This window comes from Pleurodeles waltl, chromosome 6 (assembly GCF_031143425.1).
Source record: "Pleurodeles waltl isolate 20211129_DDA chromosome 6, aPleWal1.hap1.20221129, whole genome shotgun sequence".
NCBI lineage: Eukaryota > Metazoa > Chordata > Amphibia > Caudata > Salamandridae > Pleurodeles > Pleurodeles waltl.
In genome coordinates, this window is record NC_090445.1 from 645,776,349 (window position 1) to 645,790,715 (window position 14,367).

Sequence of the window (14,367 nt, forward strand, 5' to 3'; positions counted from 1 at the left end):
GGGGTGGTGTGGATTGGGATGGGGTGGGCTTGACAGTATGGATTGGATTGGGGTGGGGTGGACTGGATTACAGTGAGGTGAACTGGAGTGGGATGGACAGGATTGGGTGGATTGGACTGGGTAGATCAGATTGGGGAGGATTGGAGTGAGGTAGAATGGATTGAGTGGGTGGACTGGACTGAGTGTGTGGATTAGATTGAGCGTGGTAGATTGGACTGAGTTTGGTAGAATGGATTGGGGTGAATCGGATTGCAGTGGAATGGGGTGGATTGGATTCACTGGATTGGGGTGGGTTGGAGTGGTGTGGATTAGAGTGAACTGGGGTGGAATGGAGTGGGGTGGATGGACTGGGGTGGGGTGGATTGGTGTGGGATGGATTGGATTGGATTGGAGTGGGGTAGACTGAACTGGGATGGAGTGGATTGAATTGGGATATAGTGGGGTTGATTGGAGTAGAGTGTGGTGTGGTGAATTGGAGTGGGGTGGAGTGCATCCGTGTGGGGTGGGCTGTAGTGGGGTTGGCTGCACTGCAGTGGGTGAATTGGAGTAGGGGTATATTGGACTTGGGTGGACTGGAGTGGTTTGGAACAGGGTGGATTGGAGTGGGGTGGATGGATAGGACTAGACTGGAGTGGGGTGGACTGGATTGGGGTGGGATGGATTGGAGTGGGGTGGACTGGGGTGGATTGACATGGGGTGAATTGGATTGGGGTGGGATGCATTGGGTTGAGGTGTATTGGATTGGAGTGGAGTAAGGTAGATTGGACTGGGCTGGATGGGGTGAGCTGGATTGGTGTGGGGTGGACTGGGGTGGTTTGGAGCGGGGTGGGCTGGAGTGGTGTGGATTAGAGTGGGGTGCATTGGAGTGTGGTGGACTGCACTGAGGTGGCGTGGACTGGAGTGGGGTGGGGTGGATGGATGGATTGGACTTGAATGTGGTGGAGTTACACATAACAAAGAAACAATGTTGCTTTACAATATTCAGAAGAAGATAATCATCATCTTTTGAGAATGGCACCCATGAGCAAAAACAAAAGAAAACATGAGAAAGTGAGAAACGATGACTTGGCAAAATAAAAGAAAGTTAGCTATAAAAACTAAAACACTGCACATTTTTGACAGTGCCACACCTTCTGTTTGCAAGGCACTAAAAGGTAAATAGGACAAAATAATACCCCAGTCATGTAGGGAGCAGAGGATGGGCACTGATTAAGTTGAATCAATCAGTATTTGGTCCCTGCTCCACACAGAAGAACGGAAATGATGCCAGGCCTGCATTACAATGCTATAAAGCAGAATGCAACGCAAGGTAACAAAGGGTAGGTGACTGGCGGGCTCAAAGCCCTTTACTGAACACAACAGAGTTTTGAAAGTGAGACACTTGAGCTAGCGCATGCGCTTGCAGGCTCGCCCCTAAAAATGACTAATTTCAACCCTTTACCATGCAGCGATGGAGAAGATTCCAGTCACTGGAAGGGATGCACGTTCCCTATGGGAGGAGGAGATGGGGCTCACAATCACTGAAGTAATGTGGAAGTTTGGCTGCACACAAACAGGCTTGGTGGACTCACATAGCAGATTACACATTATTCACTATAAAATAATAGAATAACCATATTATATGCCTCTGGCACTATTCAAGTTTTTCTTGCGTTCAGCAGGTTTCCTGTATCTTTCCTGGTCCTGCCCTTAGGTGCGCTGTTAGTGGAAGGAGGTTCTGACAGGCCTGTCTGGGATGACTGATCATATAGTTCCTCTGGATCAGAAGGTGGCTGTACTGAGATGGGTATGGGAGGTACATCCTCTGTATTGAAGATAGACACGGGTTTGGTACTGCTATAAGAGAAGAGATTGATCGCGTGCTGTTTGAGTAAAGGGCAATCCCCCAAGTTCAAGGACTGGTTCAATGCTTTAATACACTGTAATGAACAAAACACTTTATATGCTGAACTACTACCTACTGAGTCACGCTCGAGTGTTATACGGGGCCTTCTCAAAACTAATCTACTTAGTGCAGGAACTCGCGATGATTAAGTCATGATTCCGAAGCAATACGCAGAACAAAACTGGCGATGCACTCTACTTACAAGACCACAGGGAAAGATATGCAAAGGAGGGCAGGACACAGAATGGGGGGAAATGATGTGAGGCCTTGCTTCTTCTATAATTAATTCTGCAATTTGTGCTACCAGCTGTATGCGGGTTTCTATGTTGTACTAATAATAATACAAACCTTAAAAAAAAAAAGAACAGTCCATGGATAAACGATTGGTGTTTCTACGTGGCTCAATAGCCAACAAAATGTTTGCAAGAAACGCAAAAAGAAATTTCAAATAGCACTTCAGCACTGACCTTATACTTGGCAGAGGATAATCAACCAAACCCTGGAAAATAGCTCTAAGCTTGGAAAACTATGAAAATCAAAGTCCTTCTTATGTAACTTTTTTGGTTCTGTCTATAGACCTCTTTAGCGGTCTGAAAGAGCTACTGTCTTAACATAAACACAGACATACACACAGATACATTTACAGAAATGAGTTTTTGCACAGCCTCTTTCAGCCATTGACTACTGTGGTTCAGCTAGCATCAAGAATTGACTAAAATGGTTATCAGTCATCGTTGGCATCAGCCCACAATATTTTGTGGATGTAAACATCACAAAAAAGTAGTTCCATGCATATAACATTTTTTAATTCCCGAGAGCCCTTGGCGTGCTATTTTCACATACTTACAACTACTCGCTCACAAATTGCTTCCTATGCATTCCCACTCGTTCTTTTTTCCTTTTCATTAGGAGGTCGGCAGCTGCAAAGTGCTACTAGGCTGCTCACTTCAATGTTCGTGCTTCTGTACAGTTTATTTTTATTATTTTTACTATGCAGTTGCAGAATAGTAATGTGGCGTGCTGGAAAGGTAAAGTAAAACAGCCAAATTGGCCACTGGTGTTTCACGAAGTATGTGCACACAGCAGCCAATATGGAATGGTTATAAAACATGTGCACACAAGCATGGTGCACAAGGCCATTTCACCTTACCTTGTGCAACTTTAGAACAAATAAGTTAAAATAAACAAGCATTGAGAAAGACAGTAGGTTGGTACTCGCTTTTGAAAGATGGTTTTTCCAATGCTTATTTCTTTTTGTGAATGCACAAAAACGTGTGGAGCTACGACATGAACTGGCCTATTTTCATGGTCTTAGATTTATTACTTCCTTTGCTAATTTGGCCTATGATAACGTAAAGAGGTACAATATTGGAAAAAAACTAAGTTTCGCGGTGGCATGCAACACAAAGACATTTCCTTTTTATCAAATTATTATTTATGAAATGTGCACTTACCAATAGTCTTCTGCAGTATCCAAACTTTCTGCTGCCATCAACATTTGTCAAAACAAAGGAGAATGTTTCACTGTAAGAACAAATATACTAATTTACTATTTCAGAAATTGAGATGAAACAATATACCTGTTTTTATGTCAGGTTCGTCTCGCACAGACTGTAGAAGCAGGAGCAGCGCAGGAGCAGTGTTCGCCCCACTGACTAGTGGCACTGGCAGCCCTTGATTGATTGACCATTGGACCTAGCTTCATTCGGTGTCTGTCTGGGGTTAAGGCTTGGTTGGCTCCCTGAACTGCAAAGGCCTATTCTCCCAATCCCATGAACGCAGGGCTCAGCCGAGGGCCTGCTGCAGAGGGGCTGTTTGGGTTCGATATTGCTGGGATCACTGGGACCATCATGGAAGCGGCCAGGTGCACTTGTGGTCCCTGTGTGAAAGGCAGGCCCCCTCCAGGGCCTCGGTTCACTGTCCTCGATCCCCCACGCCCTCAATGGAGTCTGGCCTGTGAAGATGGCTCGATCGAGGAAGGAACTGGTAGTTTGTAGGACGGTCTTTAGGCAGGGTAAGCAGTGAAGCCGGTTTCCAAGGAAGGCGGGCGCAGTGGACCTTGCAGCCCGGAGGCAGCAGTCTGTGGCCTTTCCTTTCATGTTTGGCACGGTCTCTAGAAGAATTCTGGCCCACAACGTGAACTCCTATAATCTGACATGAACTGTTACACCAGGGACTGCAAACATTTCATCTCCCTCCACATTTAAGGATACCATTTAAAAAGTGACCCCACTTGAAACATGCGCTTGCATGTAAATGCAACCAAACTGAATTCCTTGAAAATTGTTCATCATATGTTTGAAATTGACTATCATAGCTTATTGTTCTTCCAAGTTAATTGTTTGGAACTGCTTTTCAGCTGATCTATATACAAGCTTATACATGAGCCCGTACCTGAGATGCTAAAGCCTCTGACAGCATCATAAGGGTGAGACAAAGCAGAGAGTCTTGAGTCTCACAATCCTGCCCTTCACAGCAGAGACAGCCTTAAAATATGAACCCATATGCACCTCAACAACTCTGGCTTGCTGACTGGCTCCAACCCCTGATCCACTGGTTCTCCCACTGTGGACTGTCTCCATTTCCAACCCCTCCATCTCGGCCCCCATACTCTAGTTTTGGGAGTAGAATCCACAGAAACCAGAGCTTTCAGGGTACCCTTGATAGTCACCCCTCCAAGCTCTTCTAACACTTGAGGTAAATAATTTCCCAGAATGCAGTAAATGGGAACCCTCCTCTGGGCCGCTTCCACCATCCCTTTCCAGAGATACCAGAGCCACAGGGCAGAAGAAGGCATCCCCATGAGCCCGAGTTACCCTACACACCTGTCTGTGTACTCATCTGGGGAAACCAGACTTTCCAACACCATGGTCTGACTGGCACAGTTATTACTTTAGGGCAGTGACACGTACCCCATTAACTGTTACCTGAGGGAAAGGACAACTCCCACCCTCAGGGATCACAAGTTTACCCTTGGAATCCACCTCCCAGCTAAGGGACATGCTCTCCCCTCTGCTCCTGGGGACTGCCTATACCCAACGCCACACTGGCCACCTCTGTGGAGCTGTCATCAGTGGATGGTCTTTTGGTACAGACCAGTTCTTCTCACTTATGCTCCAAATGGAAGCAATCAAAGGACTGAGGTTGGAAATAGGGTGCACTGGCCCACTACCTATCACAACACCCCTACCTTTGTTTGAAGGGGAAGGCAAATCCTTTCTCCCCACACTATTGTGGGACCTGCAGGGTCACAGTGAACCTCCCCCGCACTCTGTTGTGGGGAACCGGAACCACTCTCCCCAGGGACACTCCCAGGTACTTTCTTGTAGACCTTGGTGCTACACAAGAGGTATGCTTCATTTGTAAGCTCTCTGGTGTCAGTAAGCTTGCTATCTAACAGCTCACATTACTGCCCTTCAGCCAATTGTCCAGTGCCTCCTTGGAGAAGTCTAGAAATCTACCCAAGACTGGCCAGACAGTTTGTGACTATCCCTAAACTTTAAACAGGATTTCTCTGGGGGAAGACCAAACTTTGAAACAAAGGCTGCTTTCATGGGGGTGTAAGAAATCTGTTCCACCACTTCGAAAGCCAAAAGGGTTTCCGTTCCACATACCTGGCATGTGCCTCCACAGATGGCCACCATTTTTGCTGGACTCTGAGACTTGCATGCTCTTTACATCTAGCTCCTCAGACTCACTTAATGTGCCCACATAGTTACTTTTTCTCCAGAGCTAGCTTTCTGCCCTCCAGGGCTCTTTCCTGTCTCAGCCCTTGTTGCTTTTGCAGCCACTTGCAGCTCGGCATGCTGCAGACTGACCTACCTTTCAGCATTCATGTCCTCTAATTACTCAGGGGACAGGGAGTGGGAGGCCTCCCTGCTTCCTATGCTGGACCCAGTAGGGGGCCTCACTCCAGTTGGTGTCCCACTCAACTCCGATTCAGGGGCCAGAGGAAGAAGATTCTAATTTCCTTCTAGATCTGGAGTTGTTGCAAAGGTAGACTCCTTATCCCCTATTGCATTCTCCTCCTCATCCATTTCATGCTCCTCATCATCATCCTCCTACCCATGAGCTGCAGCTTGTATTCTGCGGACCTCCTCCCAGATTTGGAGGGCTATCTCATACTCAAACTTTGGAAAGCTCTTGGCTGGCTTCATTCCCCTCTCCCTGCACTACTTTTCTAGCTCAAACATTCTGCAGCTTTCTACGATGTAAACATCCAAATCCTTCTTTACTGACAAAAGTGACAGGTGCACAAATGTGAAGTAGGATTAGAATTTGGAAAAAAGAAAAAATATGGCCCAAAGAAATCTAAAATAAAAACTCTGATGTCAGATTATTTATGTGGAATTTTACTGTTACACAAAATCACTGAGTGGCACTGCACAAACGAAAGTACTGGAACCCACCACTGGAACCATTTAAAACAAGCATTTGCAATGCAATAGGTCTCACATTTTTTTTTGAGTTAGAGCTATTGGTGTTGTAAATGCATAAGTGGACTTTTTTGCCGTATAAATTGGTCAACTCTGCTGCATACTGAGGTCGTTTTTGCCAAAAAAATCTAGTGGCCCTGTATATAACTAAAGCATTTCTATTTACCTTTTTCCACTATCTGCAGTTGAAATTGAAAATGTTGCTAATATTTGTTTTATATTACAATTTTGGGGTCTCTCTTACTATATATATATGTATATCTAATATACATGTTTAAAAAGCAATAAAAAAAAATCAACATTGCATTTAAAAGTGAATAATTAATCTACGCAGAGCCGGCTTTATAGCAGTGCAAGTGGTGCGGCCGCTCCAGGTGGTGAGCCTCGATTCGGGGGTGCTATCCTCAAGGAGGCACTGTGTTTAGCAATAACTTACAAAACGTCCAATTTTTTAAAGCACCTGTTGAAAACTCCGTTTGCATTCAGCCTTCTGGAAACAATTAAAATATCAAGATACCTCTTGTGATTAATGTTCCTGCCAAGGAAAAAGGTGGGAGTTTTATACAACGCAGCTATAACTTGCCATACAGTAGCTTAGAGAGTTAACATGCCTGCTGCAAAGAACAGAACGATGTTTTATGTAAGTAACTGAGTGGATTAATAAAGCCATATTTTACAAGTGCTTTAAAACAAATAAATGTATGTGAAATTGGGGCTAAAGAAAAATGAGGGGGTCATTTGCCCACTGGTAGGAAGGAATTCTAAGGAGTTAGTCATGGGGTGGAGGGCACCAAAAACACCATCGCACAAGGCAATACCAGGGCTAAAGCAGCACCGCATCTACATATGGAGTGGTGTGAAACAGTTAAATAGTCTGTTAATGTGTTAAAGTAGCAGACAGCTGTTCGCTAAGAAAGAGAATTTAAACAGCCAGCAGAGAATTTAAACAGCCAGCCATAAAGATTTGTATCTTTGTTAACAACCAGCATCTGTGAATATTTATTTCAGAGAGGCAGTGAGTAGTATGGCCGAATGCACAGATGCTAAGCTTCACACAAAGACACAACGCTACTTTCCAAGCTTTCAAATTGCTAAAAAGAAAACGTATCCCAGCACGCTACATAATAAAGATATTATTTCAAAAGAAAGCATTTGCTATATAAACTTCCACGTTGCATTCAATATTAAATAATTTATACGCTTTGTTGTGTGATAAAAAATTAACTTTATTTTATGGCATGTGTTGTTTTGCTTAGGTTTGTAACCAGTTTTGCAATAAATATATAAAGTTAAATTGCCATGCAGCCTACCTAATGCCAATTAACTCACTTTGAACACCATATAAACATACCTATAAATACAATGTATCTTTTATCTTGCTACAAAGTCGATAAATGTTAATATTCACCCAAAAAGCAAGTTACTGAATCACACAAAAACGTCAATGTTTAAAAAGCAAGAAAAAAATCAACATCGCATTTAAAAGTGAATAATTTATCTATGCAGGGCCAGCTTTACAATGCAACATCTACGTTTCAAAAATGCGCAAGGGAGAGTAAGGAATGGAATAAACAAAGTCACATATGACTGCAGATGAAAATAAGTAATAGACTAGAGCCCTGTTAACAGAAACATACTGGAGCCACTGAAACATCCAGCGCTCTGGTCAAATGCTATTAGCCTAAGAAAAAAGTAACCCCCAAGAACATGCTACATAGGCACAAGTGGAAGGGTACAAGTACTAGGGCCATGCTCTAGGGGAGTGTACAACTGTGGAAAAGGTGGGACAAAGAGCAGGGATTGACCACTAGCAAGCAAGGATTTTTAAGGACACTGAAACAAACCAGTGAAAAAGCAGACACCCGACAAAGAAGTACATAAGTATATACAAGAGGTCTCAAATGCTCGATCTAATAAACTATATTCAAGAGATCTTGAATGCTCGGCCTAAAAATCAGGTTAGTGGTTGAGTTGGTGGATACTCTACTCAAACAACAACTACAATCCTTGTCAGGGTGAACCACTTAAGTCTCTAAATTAATCTGTATCTAACCCACTCGTAGCTTGGCACAAGAGCAGTCAGACTTAACTTAGAGGCAAAGTGTAAAGTATTTATGCAGCACACAAACAGCAATAAAGTGAAAACACAACAAAATAACAATTCCACACTAATTTAGAAAAATAGAGAACATTTTAATACATAAAATGATAGCTGAATGACAAAAATCCAATCAGTAGAGCTAGAGATATGTAATGTCAAAGTTGTAGGCAAAAGTAGTGGTTACAAGCGCAAAGGACCAACAACAGTTATCTTGCTGCACTAGACTAGGATAAAGTCACAACTTCAGGCTGACCACGAAGAAGTGAAGGCCGGATACAGTGACAAGGTTAGTCCGGCTGAGGATTATACTATATGTCCTTGATGATAAGTGCTGTGTCATCTTGTTTCGCTTCTGATGAAGAGCTACAAGGTCTACAATCTGAGATCCTGTGTCGAGTTGTGTCGCTCTGTTTTGGCTGCAATGAAGCTGCTGTTCAGGAGATGCAAGGGGCTGCGATGCACGGTCCTGCGTCGAGTTGCGTTTCGCTGTGTCAGTTCTGGTGGAACACACAGATAGGCAGGGGGTAGTATCTCTAATACCACTTTTAAAGTTACAGACTCACTCCAGCAGAGGCCAGGTGCAGGGTTCAAGGTCTCTGGAGGTTATGTCATGTCCACATAGCTCACACAGGAGGCCCGCGGACTAGCATTTGGAGTCACTCTTGTAGTCCTGGGTTCAAGCAGCAAGGCAGACCTCTAGCAGCTGGCCAGCTCTCTAAGGAGTAAGGCAGGTTTCAAGTAGCAGGGCAGTCACCTGGAGAACACAGGCCTCAAGCAGCCTGCTGTGAGTGCTGGAGGCAAGCCCTTTGAAATGTAAGTGTGGCAGGAAAGACCTCTGCACCACCCAACCATCCTGGAATGATGGCCTATCCAACCCACACTAGTCTTTTATTTTCACTGTCTTGGCCCAATACTCATTCTTTATGGGGGAGCCATTAACAAACACAGGTACTTTCTAAAAGTGGTATTTTCAAATTGTAATCTAAAATCCAACTTTAATACTAAAGATGATTTAAAATGATAATTTATTGGAGTCCACACATGTAATTTCCTCCTGCCCCCAGTCAAAAGTTAGCACTTATTAAATGTAAGAAGGTAACACCATGTTATCTAACGGACAGATAGGCAGTATAGTAATGAAAAACGGATTTAGGAATTTTTTCATACCAGGACATACAAAACTTTAAAAAAAAGTCCTATTTTTTTTTATTCAACGCAGGCTGCCCTATGGGCTTTTACGGCCTATCCTGAGGGTGAACTATATGTATTAAAAATGATGGTTCAGGTCTGGCAAAAGGTTTATTCTGCCAGGTCGAAATGGCAGTTTTAACACTGCACTACAGGCGGCCAGGCAGGCCTGAAACATGTTTTAAAATGCAATAAAGTTGGTGGCATAATGAGTGCAGCAGGGCCACTAGCAGCATTTAATTTACAGCCCCTGGGTTAATTAAGTACTATACACTAGGGATTTATAAGTAAATTAAATATGCCAATTAGGTGTAAATCAATTGTACCAAGTTTTAGAGCAAGAAAGCATAAACAGGTTAGCAGTTAAAAAGTACACACAGTCCTAATGCCAACAACGAAATTTAAAAAGAGGAGGGGTGAAGGCAAAACGTTTGGGGGTGACCCTGCATCCAACAGGGTTACATTGATTTTGCTGCAATAGTACCTAGACTTTGTTGTAATTGAGATTTGTTTTATTTTACCATTCTAGTTTTGAATTCAACCTTATTTTCTTAACTAATTTTTGTGCCTCTATTGTTCTAATCAACGGAATTGAAGTTTGGCTGGTTTTGGTTCAGGGGATGAGCTGGTTCAGTAAATTTTTTGGTGGGATATAAGTATTGCTTGCTTCACGTTGCCAATTAGTGAATTCTGGTTCCAGTTTGTCAACCAGTGGGCTCTGATTGGGCATAGTCTCTTTCAGGGAAGAAGACATTGCTTCTAAGTATATGCTACACCAATGTCGAATGGTGTTAAACTCAGCGTGGCCTAGATTTTTATATAGAAGGATAGGTAGGTAAAATCCAGGTAATGCTCCAACCATATTCAAGGTGAGATAGTAAGATTAGTTATGTTAGTTTCAAGACTAAGTTCAAAATATGCCCTTTTTTTATTTGTTAGACTGGTGATGTGTTAATGGAGAGCCAGTGAGGATAATAACTAACAGTCAAGTGTAGTTAAACTACAGCGAGCAGACCATCTGATAGCATAAATTGTAGACAGTGCTATATTTCAGGGTGTGGGGGTTCGTAAGTTATGAAACATACTAAGGGATGTTTACTGAAGTCAATTTTTAATATTAAAATATCAGAAGTTGCTCACAAGTAACAAGGGATATGACAAAATTATGTTGCACAATTACCACAACACAGTCACCAGCTGTTCTCTCAAAGTGACATAACATATTCCTTAGACACCATAAAAGCGGCAGGGCCCCCGGCTCGGATGGTATTCCAGCAGACCTGTTCTCAACCGACATTGCATCCTGGTCAAGATACCTCACCATCATAGCGAACGCAATAGCATCTGGGGCGCCTATCCCTGAGTCCTGGAAAGGGGCTATTGTTGTCCCGATCATTTAAAAGGGCAACAGATCACTCCCCTGCAACTACAGACCAATTAGTCTAATTGACTGTGTGCAAAAAGTCTTCTGCCACTGCCTCTTAGGAAAGATCGAAGACTGGATGACTGAACATGATATCCTTAGTCCCCTCCAAGCCGGTTTCCGGAAAGAAATATCTACCACTGACCAAGCCTTCAGGTTCCTATTTTTATACTGGAAAACAGTGCTCATTGGTAAAGGGAGCCTTTATATAGCTTTTGTGGATCTAAAGTCTGCTTTTGACCTAGTACCTCGCAACAAACTATGGGACACTCTTTCCCGAATGGGAATCCCGGAGCACATCCTAGCACTATTGATACGGCTCCACGAGGACAACTACGCACGAGTCAGGTGGGACAATAAGGGGCAACTAACTGATAGAATCCATGTATCAAGGGGTGTGCGGCAAGGGTAATGCCTTGCCCCGACCCTCTTCTCTCTGTATATCAATGAAATCGTCCCCTACCTGCTTAGAGTGGAGGCTGACGCACCATCACTTGGCACACAAAAAATCCCTGTAATGCTCTTTGCAGATGATACTCTCCTGATATCTAAGACTCCTAGTGGACTAAGGAAACTCCTCACGTGCTTTCAGAAATTCTGTTCAACGCGGGGACTTGAAATCAATGCCTCTAAAACAAAACTAATGACCCTCAATCCCTATAGATCTTTTAGATGGAAGTTTACACTAGAGGGCACCACACTTGAGAAGGTGGGCATTTTCAGCTACCTGGGTATAGCATTGACTGACAACATGTCTTGGAAATCACACATAGGAAAACAAACCTTAAAACTAAAGCAAACAACAGGGGTACTATTAAAAAACGTTCACCTCTTGTATACAAAACCAATTCGTCCAGCAATACAGATATACAAAGCCCAGGCTGTGGCCTCAGCACGTTACGGGGCTGAACTATGGGGTTACGCTAAAATCCAAGACATAACCATAGCTGAAAACAACTTCCTAAGAAACCTTGTGTCCCTCCGCCAAGCACTCCACTGTTCCACCTTTTTAAGGATCTTGGCATAAAACACATCGGTCATAAAGCCCGCCTACGCCCTCTCCTGTACTGGCGGTGTCTCTGGACTACCCCAGAGCTTGAAACCTTAACTGAAGCCCTGCAGGTTATTTTAAAAGCTGATCACCTTCACAGCATCCCTTGGCTACGTTACATCAAGGGGTCACTTTAGTCACTCGGGCTCAGTGAACTCTGGAATTCACCAACCACCTCTGTCTTTCCCTCGAAAAGTGAACTAAAGAAACTATATTGGCAAACGGCAGATCACGAAGATTTAGGGGCCGCACTTCACACTACATTATCTTGTGACTTTGTTAACTTAAAAGACACATGCAAGTGTGAGGCTTTTTGGGACATAATCACAGTCCCAAGGGAAAGGAAACTGTACTTTCAGTTCCGCATTGGAACGCTACCACTAAGACTTTTCACCAGCCGCTGGTCACACAAAGAATCAGCCTCTTGTCCAGCTCGTAAAGCCCCCGTTGAGAACCTCCCTCACGTCCTTTTTGCCTGCCCGGCGTACACCGCCTCACGCAGGAAATGGCTGGCCCTGGCATGCAGACTGCTGGGAGTACGCAGCTCTGAAATAGCCCTGCGAATCCTCAGATCAGACACTAGGCCAACGCTAGTGATCTCCGTTGCCAAGTTCCTCAGAGCTAGCTGGATCGCTAGAGGGAAATGTTTATCTGCTTAATGGTTCCAACAAGACTGTCCCTTCACACTGTTTGAGTGTATTTTATTTGTATTCCATTTTATCATTTTATGTATTGTTACATTTATCACTTCATGTATTTATTGGTATTTAATGCTGCTATGTGCTTTTATGGCTCTTGTAGCCGAAATAAAGTTCCTTTGAATTGACTTGAATTAATTAATATACTACTGATTAGATATCTCTCAGGAAGTGCTAAAATGTCGGGGCTAGATTTCTGTCAGATCCAAGTTTCAGTCATAAATAGTGTGTCAAGGTTATCGTCAACTAGAAGATTTGATATTTCAATTCTATGTTTTCCTAGTGACTGTGTGTTCAAATAGGGCAACAGACTTATTCATATACCTTGAATGTATCATAGTCAATGATGCTACCTTTGGTGCACTATGCTTCTGTGTGACCCCTGTAAGGTTCAAAGGTGGTGATTTCTGGATATTGGAGACAGGAATTGTGGTACATTGGTGCTTCATGGTATCCAACGTACATATTAGTGTGTAAACTAAAAATGCCAATCTCTCCTAAGGTATCAATAAGTTCATGGCTAATATGCACACTTACAGGTCTCAGGCCCAGCAAGTCCAAGGCAGAGTAAGTGTTAAAACTGGCATAGTGGCTGATGCCTGGAGCCAGTTGGCACAGATGGGTTTGGGCAGATGGGTTTGCCTTTGCTTTGCAGGTTATGGCAAGCTTGTGCGCTGTCCATCCAGGGGTTCACGATACCTCGGCACAACTCACTCCGACTCACCGGAACAGGCGAGATTTGAGCGGATGCTTCACGTGACACGCACAGTGCACTGGCAATCCCGAAAACTATTTATCTGAAGACCCCAATAGACAAGAAGTGCCTTTTCAGGCATAAGAATAAGAAATCAGTAAAGGCAATGTTGTCTCCATTTAGTCCTCATTAGGCCCATAATGAAGGAGCCGAAACGCGTCAACACTTCAGGATTGAGGCGAGGTTGGGCCTAAAATGTATTCTACCGTTGAGAGCCATTCCACGCAATATAAAGAGTCCTGAGAAGAAATTGACAGGCTATCAACAACTGCGTGTAGAATATCCTACAACCATCGCAGTCAGGTGGATTCCGACTGTAAAAATGGGCAACGTAACCACTCTTACCTCTAATAGAGGAAAATCTTGTGGGACAATTTGCTTGTGATTTATATTTTATGATTGTGTTACATCCCCATTCCAGTGTTCCCTTGTATTTGTTATGTTTTGGGTGTGATTGAGATGCATTTTTTTGTTTTTATGTCTTAGGATTTGGATTCTTCGTCCTGCCCTGAAATGCTTAAATAAACTGTGTAAAGAAATCAGATCACAGAGAGAATAATAATAACTCTTTGTTGATGGTAATAGAAGTATTAATTGGTCCCCTGCATTCAATCACAATTTCTATTGCTTGTTCTCTTACCCAGGTCAGGTAGGGTTATATTGGGTGGACCGCTCTTTTTTGACGCGCCTTTGCTGCACCAGCAGCACATCTGCTGTATGAATAGGCAGCCTACTCATTTATGTAGCCCTCCCTTGTGGGGGCATAAACGCTACAGCACTAACCTTAATAATGGCACCAGGCTATTTTGGGGTATGAGGAGGTAGAAGCTG

The 14,367-nt window shown here is 43.5% G+C and overlaps 1 protein-coding gene across 2 annotated transcripts in view; it reads right to left on the reverse strand.

Moving 5' to 3' along the window:
* The window catches only part of DENND2D (DENN domain containing 2D), a 528,923-nt gene that overhangs the window by 362,203 nt on the left and 152,353 nt on the right, over positions 1-14,367 (reverse strand). For both annotated transcript variants that reach the window (XM_069238997.1, XM_069238996.1), the window contains exon 4: positions 3,340-3,409. In XM_069238997.1, coding sequence (XP_069095098.1) covers positions 3,340-3,409 — 70 coding nt within the window. The remainder of the gene's footprint in view (positions 1-3,339; positions 3,410-14,367) is intronic.